Consider the following 12,703-nt stretch of genomic DNA (forward strand, 5'->3'; position numbering starts at 1 on the left):
AAAGGATAGTCTTTTCAACAAATGGTACTGAAGTAATTGAATATCAACTTTAAAAAAGTGAATATTAACCTAAACCTCACATCTGATACAAAATTTAACTCAAAATGATCATAGATTAAATATAAAATGTGTCATGGATTGAATTGTGTCCCCCAAAAATATCTGTCAACTGGGCTGGGTCATGATTCCCAGTATTTTATGATTGTGTACCATTTTGTAATCTGGTGTGATTTCCTTATGTGTTGTAAACTCAATCACCATGATGTAGTAAGATGGATTAGCAGCAGTTAAACTGATAAGGTCTACAAGATTGGATAGGGTCTTAAGCGAATCTCTTTTGAGATATAAAAAGAAAGAAGCGAGCAGAGACACATGGGAACCTCATACCACCAAGAAAGCAGTGCCAGGAGCAGAGCGTGTCCTTTGGACCTGAGGTTCCTGCATAGAGAAGCTCCAAGACCAAGGGAAGACTGATGACAAGGACCTTTATCCAGAGACGACAGAGAAAGCCTTCCCCTAGAGCTGATGCCCTGAATTTGGACTGGTAGCCTACTGGAATGTGAGAGAATAAATTTCTCTTTGTTAAAGCCATCCACTTGTGGCATTTCTGTTACAGCAGCACTAGATGACTAAGAAAATGTGCAACTCTAAAAGTGTTAGAAGATAAAATAGGAGAGAATCTTAGTTACCTGGGGTTAGGCAAAGAGTTCTTAGATATGACACCAAAATCCTGATCCATAAGAGAAAAAAGTGGTAAGTTGGAATTCATCAAAATTGAAAACTTACGCTCTGAGAAAAACACTGTTAAAAGGAAAAAAGGACAAGCTACAGAATTGGAGAAAATATTTGCCATTTCTTATCTAACAAAGAATCCCATAAGCTGGATTACTTGAATTCGGCATCAGAATTGGAGACTCATTAACAACCTGCAGTATTCAGATGACACAGCCTTACTTGCCAGAATTAAAGATGATTTGAAGCACTTACTGATAAAGGTCAAAGACTACATATAGCCTTCAGTATGCATTATACTTGAACGTGAAGAAAATGAAAATCCTCACAAATGGACCGATAAAGAACATTATGATAAATGAAGAAGAAATTGAAGTTGTCAAGGATTTCATTCTATTTCTATCAGCATTCAATGTCCATGGAGGCATCAGTCAAGAAATCAAATGATGCATTTCATTAGGCAAATCTGCTGCAAAAGACCTCTTTCAAGTTTTAAAAAGCAAAGATGTCACTGTGATGACTAAGGTATGTCTGACCCAAGACATGGTCTTTTTAGTCACCTCATATGCATGTGAAAGTTGAATAATGGAAGAGAGAAGAACTGATGTGTTCGAACTGTGGTGTTGGCAAAGAATATTGAATATTCTGTGGACTGCCAGAAGAAAGAACAGATCAGTCTTAGAAGAAATACAAACAGAATGTTTCTTAGAATCGAGAATGGCAAGACTTCAACTTGCTTACTTTGGACACATCATTAGGAAAGACCAATCACTAGAAAAGGACATCGTGGTCGTTAAAGTAGAGGGCCAACAAAAATGAGGGAAACCTTCATGAGATGGATTGACACAGTAGCCGCAACAATGGGCTCAAACATACCAACGATCATAAAGATGGCTCAGGACTGGGCAGTGTTTCTTCTGTTATACATAAGGTTACCATGAGTTGGAGCCAACTTGACAGAAACTAACAACAACAAATCTAACAAAAGACTTGTAAACAGAATATATAAAGAACTCTTGAAACTCAGCAGTAAGAAAACAACCCAATTTTTTAAAAAATGGGCAAAAGACTTAACAGACAATTCATCATAAAGGCTATAATGATGGCAGATAAGCACATGAGAAGATGCTCAACGTTATTAGTCATTAAAAAAACCGAAACTATTTTTGTTGAGTCGATTCTGGCTTACAGGAAATGCACATTAAAGCCACGATGAAATACCACTGCACACCTATTAGAATGCCTAAAGTAAAACAAACAAACAAAAACTTGACAATACCAAGTGCTGGAGAGTATGTGAAGCAGCTGAAACTCTCTTACGTTGCTGGTGGGAACGCAAAATGGTATAGCCACTCTGGAAAACAGTTTGGCACTTTTTTTTAAAGTTAAGCATACACTTATCATAGGACCCAGCAATTCCACTCCTAGGTATTTTCCTTACAGAATTGAAAATTTATGTTCACAGAAAACATGTATACAAATGTTACTAGCAACTCTGTTCATAACTGCTCCAAACTGGAAACAACCTGATGTTCTTTGACAGGTAAGTGGTTAAACTATAAACACACAGTGGCATCCTACCCAGCAATAAAAAGGAATGAACTACTATTAATACTTGCCACAACATGAATGAATCTCAGAGGCACTATGCTGAGTGAAAGAAGCCACTCTCAAAAGGTTACATAGTGTATAATTTCATTATATGACATTACAAAATCATAGCAATGAAGAACAGATCAGAGGTTGCCATGAGTTTTGGTTGGAGGGAAAGTGTGACTACAAAGGGGCAACAGGAGGGAGTTTTGGAGGGTGATGGAACTGTTCAGATCCTTATTGCGTGGTGGTTGCACAAATCTGTACATGGGTTGTAACTCATAAAACTACACACATACAGAGCAATTTTACATATGTCAATTTAAAAAATAAAAGATTAAAAACAAAACAGACGTACTAGATTACTGACATACAGGCATCCATGGTTTTAAATACTATGCTATTACTTGGGTGAATTTTAATATAAATTAAAGTTTTTTTAAAAAAAACCACCAAGGAACTTATTATTTCAAAGAATACCCATAGTGAATCATTCTGTAAACTGCTTTAATATCTTTCGTGTCAATCTAGATTTTGTGTCCTGGCTCTTGCTGTACTGCTAGGTGGCTGTGTAATGTTGAACAAGTCACTTCACCTCTGTGTCTTAAGCAGTAGACCAGGGTTGGGGTTTGGATGACATTTGTAAGTGTTGCTAAACTGTGTCAGAATCATCTGGGGAGATTAAAAAAAAAAAAAAAAAGATTCCTGCTTTTCCCCCGACTTCCAGAGAGTCTGCTCTAGTAGGTCTGGGGTGGTCATTCTGATCTGCTGCCACATTTGGTTACTTCCAGAGCAGTTGGTCTCTCACAGCTTTGAAACGGTTATTTATGTCATACACTGAGTTTGCTCAAATTAAGGTCCATTTGTACTGGGAGTCAGCTTCTGTCCTTCCCTGCCACGTGCCCTGTGGACTGAGAATTTCCCCACCCCAAATCCAGGATATCTTTATCCAAGTTCATCAGTGGTTTTCTAAGAACACAGCTTTGTTTACTTTCATCAAACCATTTCCCACGTAAGTGTCATCTTGACCTTTCCCAAGATGTTTATGCTCCCTCTTTTGGAGACTTGCACCTCTATCGTCCTTTCCCAGGCCACCTCATATTCCATCCTCCAGCTTCATGTGTCCAAATGTCCCAGCCTCAGATCCCTCACTTGATTGGCCTCTTGGCTGGAGAACAGTGACATCTTGGAGATGATTGTGGAACCTGAAAGCTCTCCATATGGCCAATGACAGAGCAGAAGATGAGAACGGGATAGATACTGGGAGAAAGCAGGGGCAGCATCCTCTTCCCATCTGAAAGACAAGGTCTTCAGGGAGCAAGAAAAGAACACTGAAGGGTAGAGAGATGTAGTGAGGAACTCTGAATGCTAACCCAGCTGACCTCATCTCAGGTGCAGTTCAGAGGGGCTGAGTCCAGAGGGGCAAGGCGTGGGCCTTTTGCCATCACTGTCTGCTTCTCCTTGTCCCCCTAGAGATGGTTTTAAGGGCAGACAGTGAGGCTGGGAAAGCTCTGAGCCTTCACCACTCCCTGCTCCCAGGTTCATGGTGGTGCCCTTCCCTCAAGTTATGCCAGCTCTGTGCCTACCCCCACTGTGTTCTCCCCTGGGATGGAGGCTAGTTGGGGGGCTCCTTAGGGAACCACCTACACTAGGTCTTCTCTCTCTCTGCCCCTAATCTCCTCAGTTACTTCTCTTACCTCCTGTGTATTGGAAACCCTCTACCCTCAAATCCAGGATGTCTTTATCCATCTTAATCTACCCCCCCCTAGTGCAGCCTCACCTCCACCTCTCACCTCACCTATTTAAAGACCTCAGTCATGTCTAAGGAGGAGAGAGGTAAAGGCTGCCTTCTTCTTACCTCCAGCCCAAATGGAATGGGCCTGAGAGAATCCTAGCCCCTTGCTGCTCCTTCAGCCTCTGAAATGGCCCATTCCCAGAACTGAGAGCATAAGGGCAAGACGGTTGTGTAGAGTTACATGGACTTGGAATGTGTGGGTGGTTCTTACTGTAGGTCAGCTCCTGGTTCTGTGGGTAACCTCAGTTAATATGGCTTGGAGATTGGGTAGGGACTGGAGAGAAAGGGTGTTACTGGGATCTGGGGCCATTTGTTGCAGTAGGAGTGAAAAAATTCCAAACTACAAGCAGATCAGGGTCAGAGTTGGCCCAGAACATTTGTTTCTGTTGGTCTGATGCATGGAGAGAGTGAAAGATGATAGGCGGATAGACTGGGAGTGGAGGCTGGGGACTGATCCAAAGCCAGTAAGATGATTTCCAGGTTGTACCTGGAAGTATTTTAGGAGTCCTGAGGATGGAACTGGGGAGTGAGTGACCGTCAGGAAGCACTGAAGAGCAAGGCAAGGACAGAGTAACTGGGGAGAAATCTGAGGAAGCCCCTGCCTTAATATAGCAGTTGTTTGAATCCCATGTACTTTGTCAAATGCTTTCTCTGCATTAGCACACTTAATTCTCACAATTCTGAGGTATGAATCCATGTGCCGCTACCACCAGTGCCTAGAAAGGCGCGTTTTACAAAACTGCTGTTTAGAAAGGTTAAGAATCTTTCCTAGGGTCATAGCTACTAAGTGGTTGAGCCAGGTCTTGTTGACACCAAAGTCTTTATTCATAATTGTGTACCTCTATGCTATTTTGCTTAGTCTCTCCCAAGTATAAACCTCTTCCAACCTGTAATTTTCTGGGCTGGGGGAAATAATCTATGAGTCTGACCATGTCCTCTGGACATCTGTTAGACTGAGGGCTGAGGGGGTGGCTCTTGCGTGAGGCTGAAACCAGATGGGGCTGACCAGAAGTGAAATATCAGCGTCCCTCCTGAGTTCCTTTCCTCTCTCTTTTCCCTTGCCCTCACCCCACAGAGCTGACAAGTCCGAAAGTGCCAGGGGCTGGTTCTAAAGCACCTTACTACACTGCTGCTAACACCTAATTTCCCACAACATATCCCTGCCGGAACTACAGTCACAGGACCCAGGAATAAGTGCTGGGATGAAGAGTGGCCCTCACTCTAGAGCAGGAAGCAGGGGGTGAAACTTAGTTCATGTGCCTGAAAGGCAGGACTCAAGTGGGAGAGCTTATGAAACAAGATTGAGCCACTGAGATTGAAATCAGGGCAACCCTTGCCGTGCTCCAGCCCCCACTCAGAACTACACCCATGAGTGTAGGCACTGGAACTGCAATCAGGTGGAGGTTGGACATGAACTATAGCCTAAAATTTTGCAGCTAGAAGGGACCTACATAAGTGAGGTCCTGGGAAGTGGATGACTCATCTAAGGCCACATGGCTAGGTTAGTGGCAGAGCTGAGCTGAGGACTGTGGGTTCTTTGAGTTCCATCATCCACCGTTCAGCAATCCAGGTGGTGATGAATAATCTCCGTTTGACTTCTGGGACTCCTGGTTTCTTTTAGCCATAGGGTTATTTCTCCTTAACCCTGGTCATGTATCTTCACCAGCTGTTTAATGCCTGAGATTTAGTAACTGCACTGGACTAGGAAGTCAGCACTTGGGTGTTGTGCTCTCAACTTCATTTCTCTGTGGCTGAGTGACTAGACAAATCCCCCTTATCCTTTGGAATCTACTTGTCCATCAGTGACGTGGGAAAATTCTTCCCTTCCCTGAGAGGACCCAGAGCCTTAAGAATGTCTTTTTGCCTCTGATTTACCCACTGCACAAGACTAAAGATTTTTTATAAAGAGGAAACCATTATCAGACTCTCCCAAGCATTTACCATCAAGTTTCCGAGATGAACAGTGACCCACTTGGCTGGGCCAGGTCAAGCAAGAGTGGAAGACTTGAGAAATGTGAGAGCACCTCATTCCCTTCTAGTACCACTCAGGTTCCGGGTTAGTTTTCTCCTCTGGTCTCCTTCCCTGAGCTCAAATTCTCCACAGCTGGGGGGTGTAGGGTTTGAAGAACGTTGCTGACCCGAGTTCCTCCCCCTTGAGGGACTATGTAGGGTTATGTGGGTTCTTCCTGCTCGGCATAGCATGTGTTCCTTCTCATGGTACAGGGAAGAAATTATGCCCAAGGGGTAAGGGGCAGCAGTTCCTTAGACATCTATGAAATATGCCCTACTTTCCCCCAAACAGTGAAGTTACAGCAAAAAGTGAAGGAGAGAGCCAACAAAAGAGCCACTTAAATTTTTATCCCCCTAACCTAGCGCAGCTGAATGCCACTGCTTCCCCTCATCGGCCAGTGCTCTGACAATCCCACTGTCATTACCATTGAGTTCCTAGGTTTGAACGCTAGGTTAAGAAGGCCACACATGGAGACAGGAAGGAAGGTAAGAATGAGACTAGAAGGAGACAGGTGGTTGAAATTAAACAGGCGAAAATATCAAAAGTACAGGCAAAACCCTACTTAGTTTTTCCATTCTTCTTTATTCCGTAAACACCTAGTTACAAGTTGCACAAATCAAAAATAAAGGCAGAGAAGGGTGTAGGGAAGATTTTGGTGATGTGTGTGGGTGCAGGGGAAAAGGGGAGGAGTTGGGAACTACACCAGTCCTCTCCCTCCACAGTCCTGGACGAGGGCTATGGCCCCTGTAGCAGGGGCTCTGAGGAAGAGGTGGACAAAGACCCAGGAGAGCGGAGGAATGGAGGAGGCCCCTGGACCCAGAGCTTACCCCGAAACACCCTTCCTTCACTGTATGGCAGGGGCAGAATGGGAGAGGTGAGAGGATGATGGAGCAGCAAAATGAAAAAATCAAGTTAGTGGACAGAGGAGAAGGAGTCATCATGGTAAGGGAATTAAAGAAGGAAAAGTAGGCAAAAAGGGCTGTGAAAAGTTCTCCCTGAGACCCCCAGGGAGAGGTGGGGGCCAGCTTGCCTATTAATTTAATATTAAATTGGGGGCAGGAGTTGGAGAGGGAAAAGTTATTTCAGGGGATGGTTTCTCAGCGTCTCACAGTTTGTACCTAGAAGGGGAAGAAAGAAGAACCCAAGTCACAAAGCAGAGAAAATAAAAGCCACGAGTTGGGATTTAATCCCCTATTCCAGCTAGATAGATCATTTTCCCTCTTTCCATACCAACTAAAACTTATACTATCAAAGACAATATTTAATAGAAACCTGTACTGCTTCTGCCTCATGGCATTACCTACATATGAGCACAGGTACATTTCCCCCCACCTCACCCTGTGTTTGATCCCTCCTGGATCCTCTCCCTCCGACACTTACAAGAGAAGCTGAGGGCCTGGAGCCTTCACCAGTCATAGCGGCGGGACTGTCGGGAGGGGGAATCCTCAGGTCCCTGTATAGCCAAGCGAGGAGGCCCCTCAGCCCTTCGTCCCCCACCCCCTGAAGCCTCATGGCGTCGAAATTCAAGAGGGCGTTGCTGCCGGAATCGGGAAGTCTCCCTCCGCCATTCATCATCAAATGCTGCGGCCTCACCTGGAGAGGACACAAAGACCAGATCTGATACCTGTGTACAGATACTGGCATCTAGAGGCAGATTCAAAAGTTGAGCCACAGCCTTCGAAGACCAAAAAATGGGGCAAACAATGAAAGTGGGGGGTGGGTAGGAGGGGGTTGTGTTGGAGGAAGGCAGCAACTTCTTTATTTAGCTCTTTGGGGTTAAGCATGGTTCCACTGGCAGGCCTAAGGCATAATTACTGGAAAAAAAAATCAGGAATGGGATAATTATTCAGTTAGACCCCTCTTAAAGTGCATAGTTCCATGCGCACAATAAGTATTTAATAAATACTTGTTGATTTGCAAAAGATGAAATAAAGGGAGAAAAAAAAAAAAAAGGATTCAGATGGAGGTAGGGAGAGCACAATATTAACTTAAGTGACAAAGTTTGCCCCTCCTTGCTGAGGATATTGTCAACATCTGGTTCAGCCCCTAAGCTGCCAACAGCACTCCGAGTGAGGTAGGAATAAGGGGCTCATCCATAATTTTGCCCAAGGGGTAGGGAAAGACACTATCTCCTAGCTCACAGGAGCTGGACTAGGGGCTGCTGACCAAGAAGAGGGAAGGGTGGTGGGCGGGAAGGAAGGCTCACTCTCATCCAGGTTGATGTAGTCCTGCCGCTCTTCCTGGTCCCCTGTGCGGTGGTTTCGGGAGCGCTGGAGGATGTGAGCCCTGTCTCGGATGTGATGCCCAATGGACATCTGCTCTAGTCCACTGTCCGAGTCCCGTACAGTCCTTCGTGTCTCCCGGATCTGGGACGAAAGCACAAATGGCACATTCAGCTGCCCTTCCAAAGACCTACCTACACCAACCCACAACAAACAAACCACCCAAACCCAAATCTTGGGGCGGGGGGGAGAACCAGGGTTTCTGTGAGTACCACTCAATCCTGCCCTCTTTGGGATAGAAGAGTCCCCCAACTCACTCCGCCTGGTGCTGAGCGCATCTCTGATGTTTCTTGGTAGACTTTGGGGGCACCATCCCCCGTATTGGAGTAGGAGATGACAGTGGAGGATGAAAAGGTCTGGCAATTGCCTCCAGCTGTCATGTGTTCCTGAGGAGGAAAAAGGTATGACAGGATTGAACAGGGAAGGGTTTTCACTATGGAGAAGGGAGCCCACCCTTCAGCTGCACGTTCTTACCCATAACTTTCTCACAAAATTTGAGAACTGACAAAACATCAGGCCTCGCCATTGCCCCCCGAAGCCCTCTGGGTCTAACTATAAACAAAAAGGACCTTAAGAGATTAATTGCATACTTAATCAGAGAGCTGCTTCTTCGCGCTCAGGCGTGAGAGCAGATGCAGGATCCCAGTGCTCTCTGGGTTCAATCACTTTATCCAGCCTGACCACTTTACTAGAACGCTCTTCCCCACTCCTGCCTCAGAAGACTCGAGTGTTGTGAGCATCACTGAGAACAAGGCTGAGGAAGGGTACAGGATCAGTTTCTCACCATGTTCCCAATCATGTCATTCATCATTCCAAACATGTCCATGAAGCCACCAGACTGGAGGAAACAGATGGAAAACAGTCAGGAAATCAAAGTCCATGCAGAGAGATTATTGTGTTTAGGTACCCGCCGGCACATGGCTACACATTCCCTTTCTCTTCTTCTTTCACATCAAATGACTGCTCTTTCACATTCTCCATTACCAAGAACAGAACACTGATGTCTCTTCTCCTATATACTGTCAACCTCCTCCTCAGTCTCTATGGCTGCCTTGATCCAATTTTCCTTCTTATTCTGACTGCCCCATTTCCCCCTATCTTTAAGAAGTGAGTTAAAGCTAATGAAATCTAACCTATAAAGAGGTAGGACACGAAATTATTAAAAACTGAATACGTATCTCTAGTTGGCCATTCAGCTGCACTTCTCTCCTCAAAAGGACAAACTTTGCTAGACAGTTATATCTTCCTAATGTAAATGGCTCTTATAAGTACAGGAGTTAGCAAACAAGTTAGCATCTTTAATTCACAGGGCTCACAGCACCCATAAGGCTCATAGTTTAGTGAACACTCTAAAAGAGAAGATCCTGGGGTTCTTCTGGAGAGGCACATTTAGAAATAATGTCTAAAGGTTACAGAGTGTGTCTGAGATGGAAGATAGTGGGAAAATACGAACTCACCATTCCTAGCATCCCGAAGGGGGAGACAGCCCCAGCCTAAGAATATATAAGGAACAAAAATGAGAACCCACATCCTCTCTCATTACAATCCCAAACCAGGCCCAGGGTCTCAGCTTATTTCCCATCTTCTTCTCAAGAGAGGATCAGAGCCCTTTTTCCAGACCCCTTTCGTGGAACAAAGAACCTGGTTTAGCCCTTTGACTCTGGTTTCTAAAAAAAAAACCTGGGCAATCAAGATGCCTTTGTTTTTCAAATTAGCCAGGCAAGTAGGTGCCACACAGGTCCTATACCTGGCAAAAGAACTTCAGGAAGGGGAAGGGGAAAAACTAATACAGTCATGAATATTCCTTGCTTGGATACATCATTACTATGCATCAAGGCCCAAATCATGCATATTCATTGAGGTCCCAATGACTAGGGGATCAGGGACCCTGGGGTGCTCTTTGAGGTGTCAAGGATTGGTGAAAACATCTACGCGTGGGAGAGGGTGCAGGAAGTCCTGGGGACAAAGAAAGCAACTTGGTGCCAGGACCTCTCCTGGTCCTTGCCTGCTCCCTGATGACCTGGCCTCAGGTGGCCAGGGATGTTTTGGCCCAGCTTAGGATAGCTGTGGATGAGGTCTGATCAAACTCTGGATGGTTAGGGTCAGAGAGAGTTTTTGCCATGGAAGTGGCTGGTTTCAGATTTGGAGAAGTGGGAAAGTGAAGATGTTAATTATCTTCACATTTTGGGGATCAGCCTTGTGTCAATTTTTATTTACACACTTTCCTTCACTCCAAAAAGACCATTTCATTTGCTAAGTTGGCTGCAGTGCAAGAAAAATGAAGTGCTCTACTAGCCACCCTCTAATCTTTCTTTGGGTCTCAGGTACTTTGCAGCACCATTACCTGCATCCTGCGGCTGGCAGGCCTAGTCCCTGGCATGTTGCCATCTGTGATGCTGAGGAAGGGGCTATATCCAAAGCCACCTGACAACATACGGCTCATATGCTGACGGTGAATGGCAAACGGGTCCCTGTGGAGTGAGTATACAGTATGGATGGCAGAATCACCATGCAGTTGACTCCTCCCACCAACCCCCCGCCCCCCCCCCCCACAAAAAAAGTCACAGGGAAACAATGGCACAGATGCAACCTACTTCCCCTCTAAGTCAGAGCTGGAGCTGAGTATCCAGCCATCCTCCCAGTTACAAACATTCCCAGCAACGGGAACCCAGATGTCTGTCTGAACTCCTCAGAGACCTGAAGTGCAGTGGGATGGATGCTCTAGAGCATGAGGGGGAGGGAACACTCACATCAGGAACATGGGATCTTCAGGCTCCACGTCCCTCATGAAGCGGAACATCCTGATCTTAGCTCCAGGGGGCTCCACACTGTAAAGATGTGCAGGCTCAGGTACTTGGGGGTGGCCAGGCTTTTCCACACTCCTTCAGTGTAATATCTCAGTGCAGGAACTCTCAAAACACTGTAACCGACCCCCTCCAAACTTCAGGGATTCACTACTTCTGATGTTCAACCCCACCTCTAGGGAGAGAAGAGCTCTTCAAATCTCTCAGTGAGGGTCATGGAAAAATTTTCCAAGCCTCTCAGTTTTCTACCTCCCCCCCTAAGAACCATCCTCCTCCCAAACCCATGGCCAGAGGCATACTCCGCCTCCCCCGACGTCCCTGTTCTGGATGAGAATCCCAAGTGCGGGCCCTCGTATGCATTAAAGACCCCAACCACCCCGCCCCCTCCTCACACCCGGCAGCTGCCAGGCCTCCCCCAGAAGAGCCTCACTGTCCCCGCCGCGCCGGTCAGTGGCTCCCCCAGTTCCTGACTCTCCGCCGGGAGAGCAGGAGAGGCAGGCCCGACCCTCTCCCTTCACTATCCCCTCCCAGCATCCCAGAACCCGCAGCCCCGTGGGTCTGCTCCCGCCCCGGACCCGGCTATCCGCTCTGCTCGAGCCTCACCGGTCCCCGAATTGGGCTCAGCGGCCCATCCGGCCAGTTTCGCCTCTTGGTGCGGTGCAGGCTAAGGGGTCGCGGCCCAGGACGCGGGGATTGGTCCGGGCTTGAGCTCCTCAGCCTCCCGCGCCGCCTCCTCCTACAGCTGCTACCTCCGTACCCCGACTCGGCCCACGAAGCCCGAACCTCGGCCAGGCCCGGACGGAAATGACGTCACGATGGGACGCCCACCTCGGGGCCGGGTCCACGGGAGCTCCGCCCGCCGGTGAGGGAGAGGAGAGGTTTAGGGCTACCCACGGCTGGTGGGGCGAGGAGGAGGCGGGCACGAGGGGCAGAGTCTGTGGTCGGGCGGGGTTCTCTGGGGACGAGAGGAGGGAAGGCCTCATTAATAACCTGGATTTGAGTTCTTTGGACTCGGGGTGGGTAAGAGAGGAGTCCATTCCTGGAGAGGGACAGGGTGGGGCGGGGCGGTGCATGTTCCCTCAGGGGAAGGAAGAGGGCGTGGGGCAGGTTCCCGTAGAGGGAGGGTTAGGCTCTCTGGGCGATGAGGTGGAGCAGATCCCTGGGGGGAACACGAAGCAGATTTTCTACTGGGGAGGCGTTTTTCCTATGTGGGAGGAAGGGTGGCATTTCTGCGGGGAGGCTCTAGGGCCTGTCCTTTTGGGAGTAGATGCATTCCAGGCAGGGGCGGGGTCTCCAGAATGACGAAGGGAAGGAGGTGACAGCTTCTGCCCAGGTCTAGCGCTGGCTTTGGTGTAATTTAGGCTGTGCAAAGAGAATTCAGGTCGGAGACTGGCCACCAGATGGCGCTCCTCGGCCAGGCTGGAACTGCAGGCCCTTGGAGACAAGCGTCGGAGAGGCTCCTGGACCCTTGTTAACCAATCTGTAA

The 12,703-nt window shown here is 47.1% G+C and overlaps 1 protein-coding gene across 2 annotated transcripts; it reads right to left on the reverse strand.

The window, feature by feature from the left end:
- Nucleotides 1-6,715: 6,715 nt before the first annotated feature.
- MLF2 (myeloid leukemia factor 2) lies at nucleotides 6,716-12,023 on the reverse strand. 2 transcript variants are annotated; one of them, XM_023741474.1, is made up of 8 exons: nucleotides 11,164-11,213; nucleotides 10,758-10,884; nucleotides 9,871-9,906; nucleotides 9,198-9,251; nucleotides 8,671-8,799; nucleotides 8,338-8,497; nucleotides 7,512-7,724; nucleotides 6,716-7,249 (listed from the first exon to the last, which is right to left on the reverse strand). In XM_023741474.1, the coding sequence occupies exons 1-7, from the start codon at nucleotides 11,211-11,213 to the stop codon at nucleotides 7,537-7,539; spliced, it is 744 nt and encodes a 247-aa protein (XP_023597242.1). In that variant the 3' UTR covers nucleotides 6,716-7,249; nucleotides 7,512-7,536. The 2 variants fall into 2 exon arrangements, with proteins under 2 accessions (XP_023597242.1, XP_023597241.1); XM_023741473.1 differs by lacking the exon at nucleotides 6,716-7,249 and adding an exon at nucleotides 11,821-12,023 and having other exon boundaries at nucleotides 7,537-7,724; nucleotides 11,164-11,241.
- Nucleotides 12,024-12,703: the final 680 nt, after the last annotated feature.

The sequence above is a fragment of the Trichechus manatus genome, unplaced genomic scaffold, assembly GCF_000243295.1.
Source record: "Trichechus manatus latirostris isolate Lorelei unplaced genomic scaffold, TriManLat1.0 scaffold00182, whole genome shotgun sequence".
Lineage (NCBI taxonomy): Eukaryota > Metazoa > Chordata > Mammalia > Sirenia > Trichechidae > Trichechus > Trichechus manatus.

What these genes read in the sequence shown, in the direction of transcription:
- MLF2 (XM_023741474.1), bottom strand. Translation starts at nt 11,213, where the DNA reads ATGTTCCGCTTCATGAGGGACGTGGAGCCTGAAGATCCCATGTTCCTG. An exon ending in GAAGATCCCATGTTCCTGAT is followed by an intron (nt 10,885 to 11,163) that starts GTGAGTGTTCCC and finishes CTCACTCCACAG; the next exon opens with GGACCCGTTTGCCATTCACC. An exon ending in CTGCCAGCCGCAGGATGCAG is followed by an intron (nt 9,907 to 10,757) that starts GTAATGGTGCTG and finishes ATATATTCTTAG; the next exon opens with GCTGGGGCTGTCTCCCCCTT.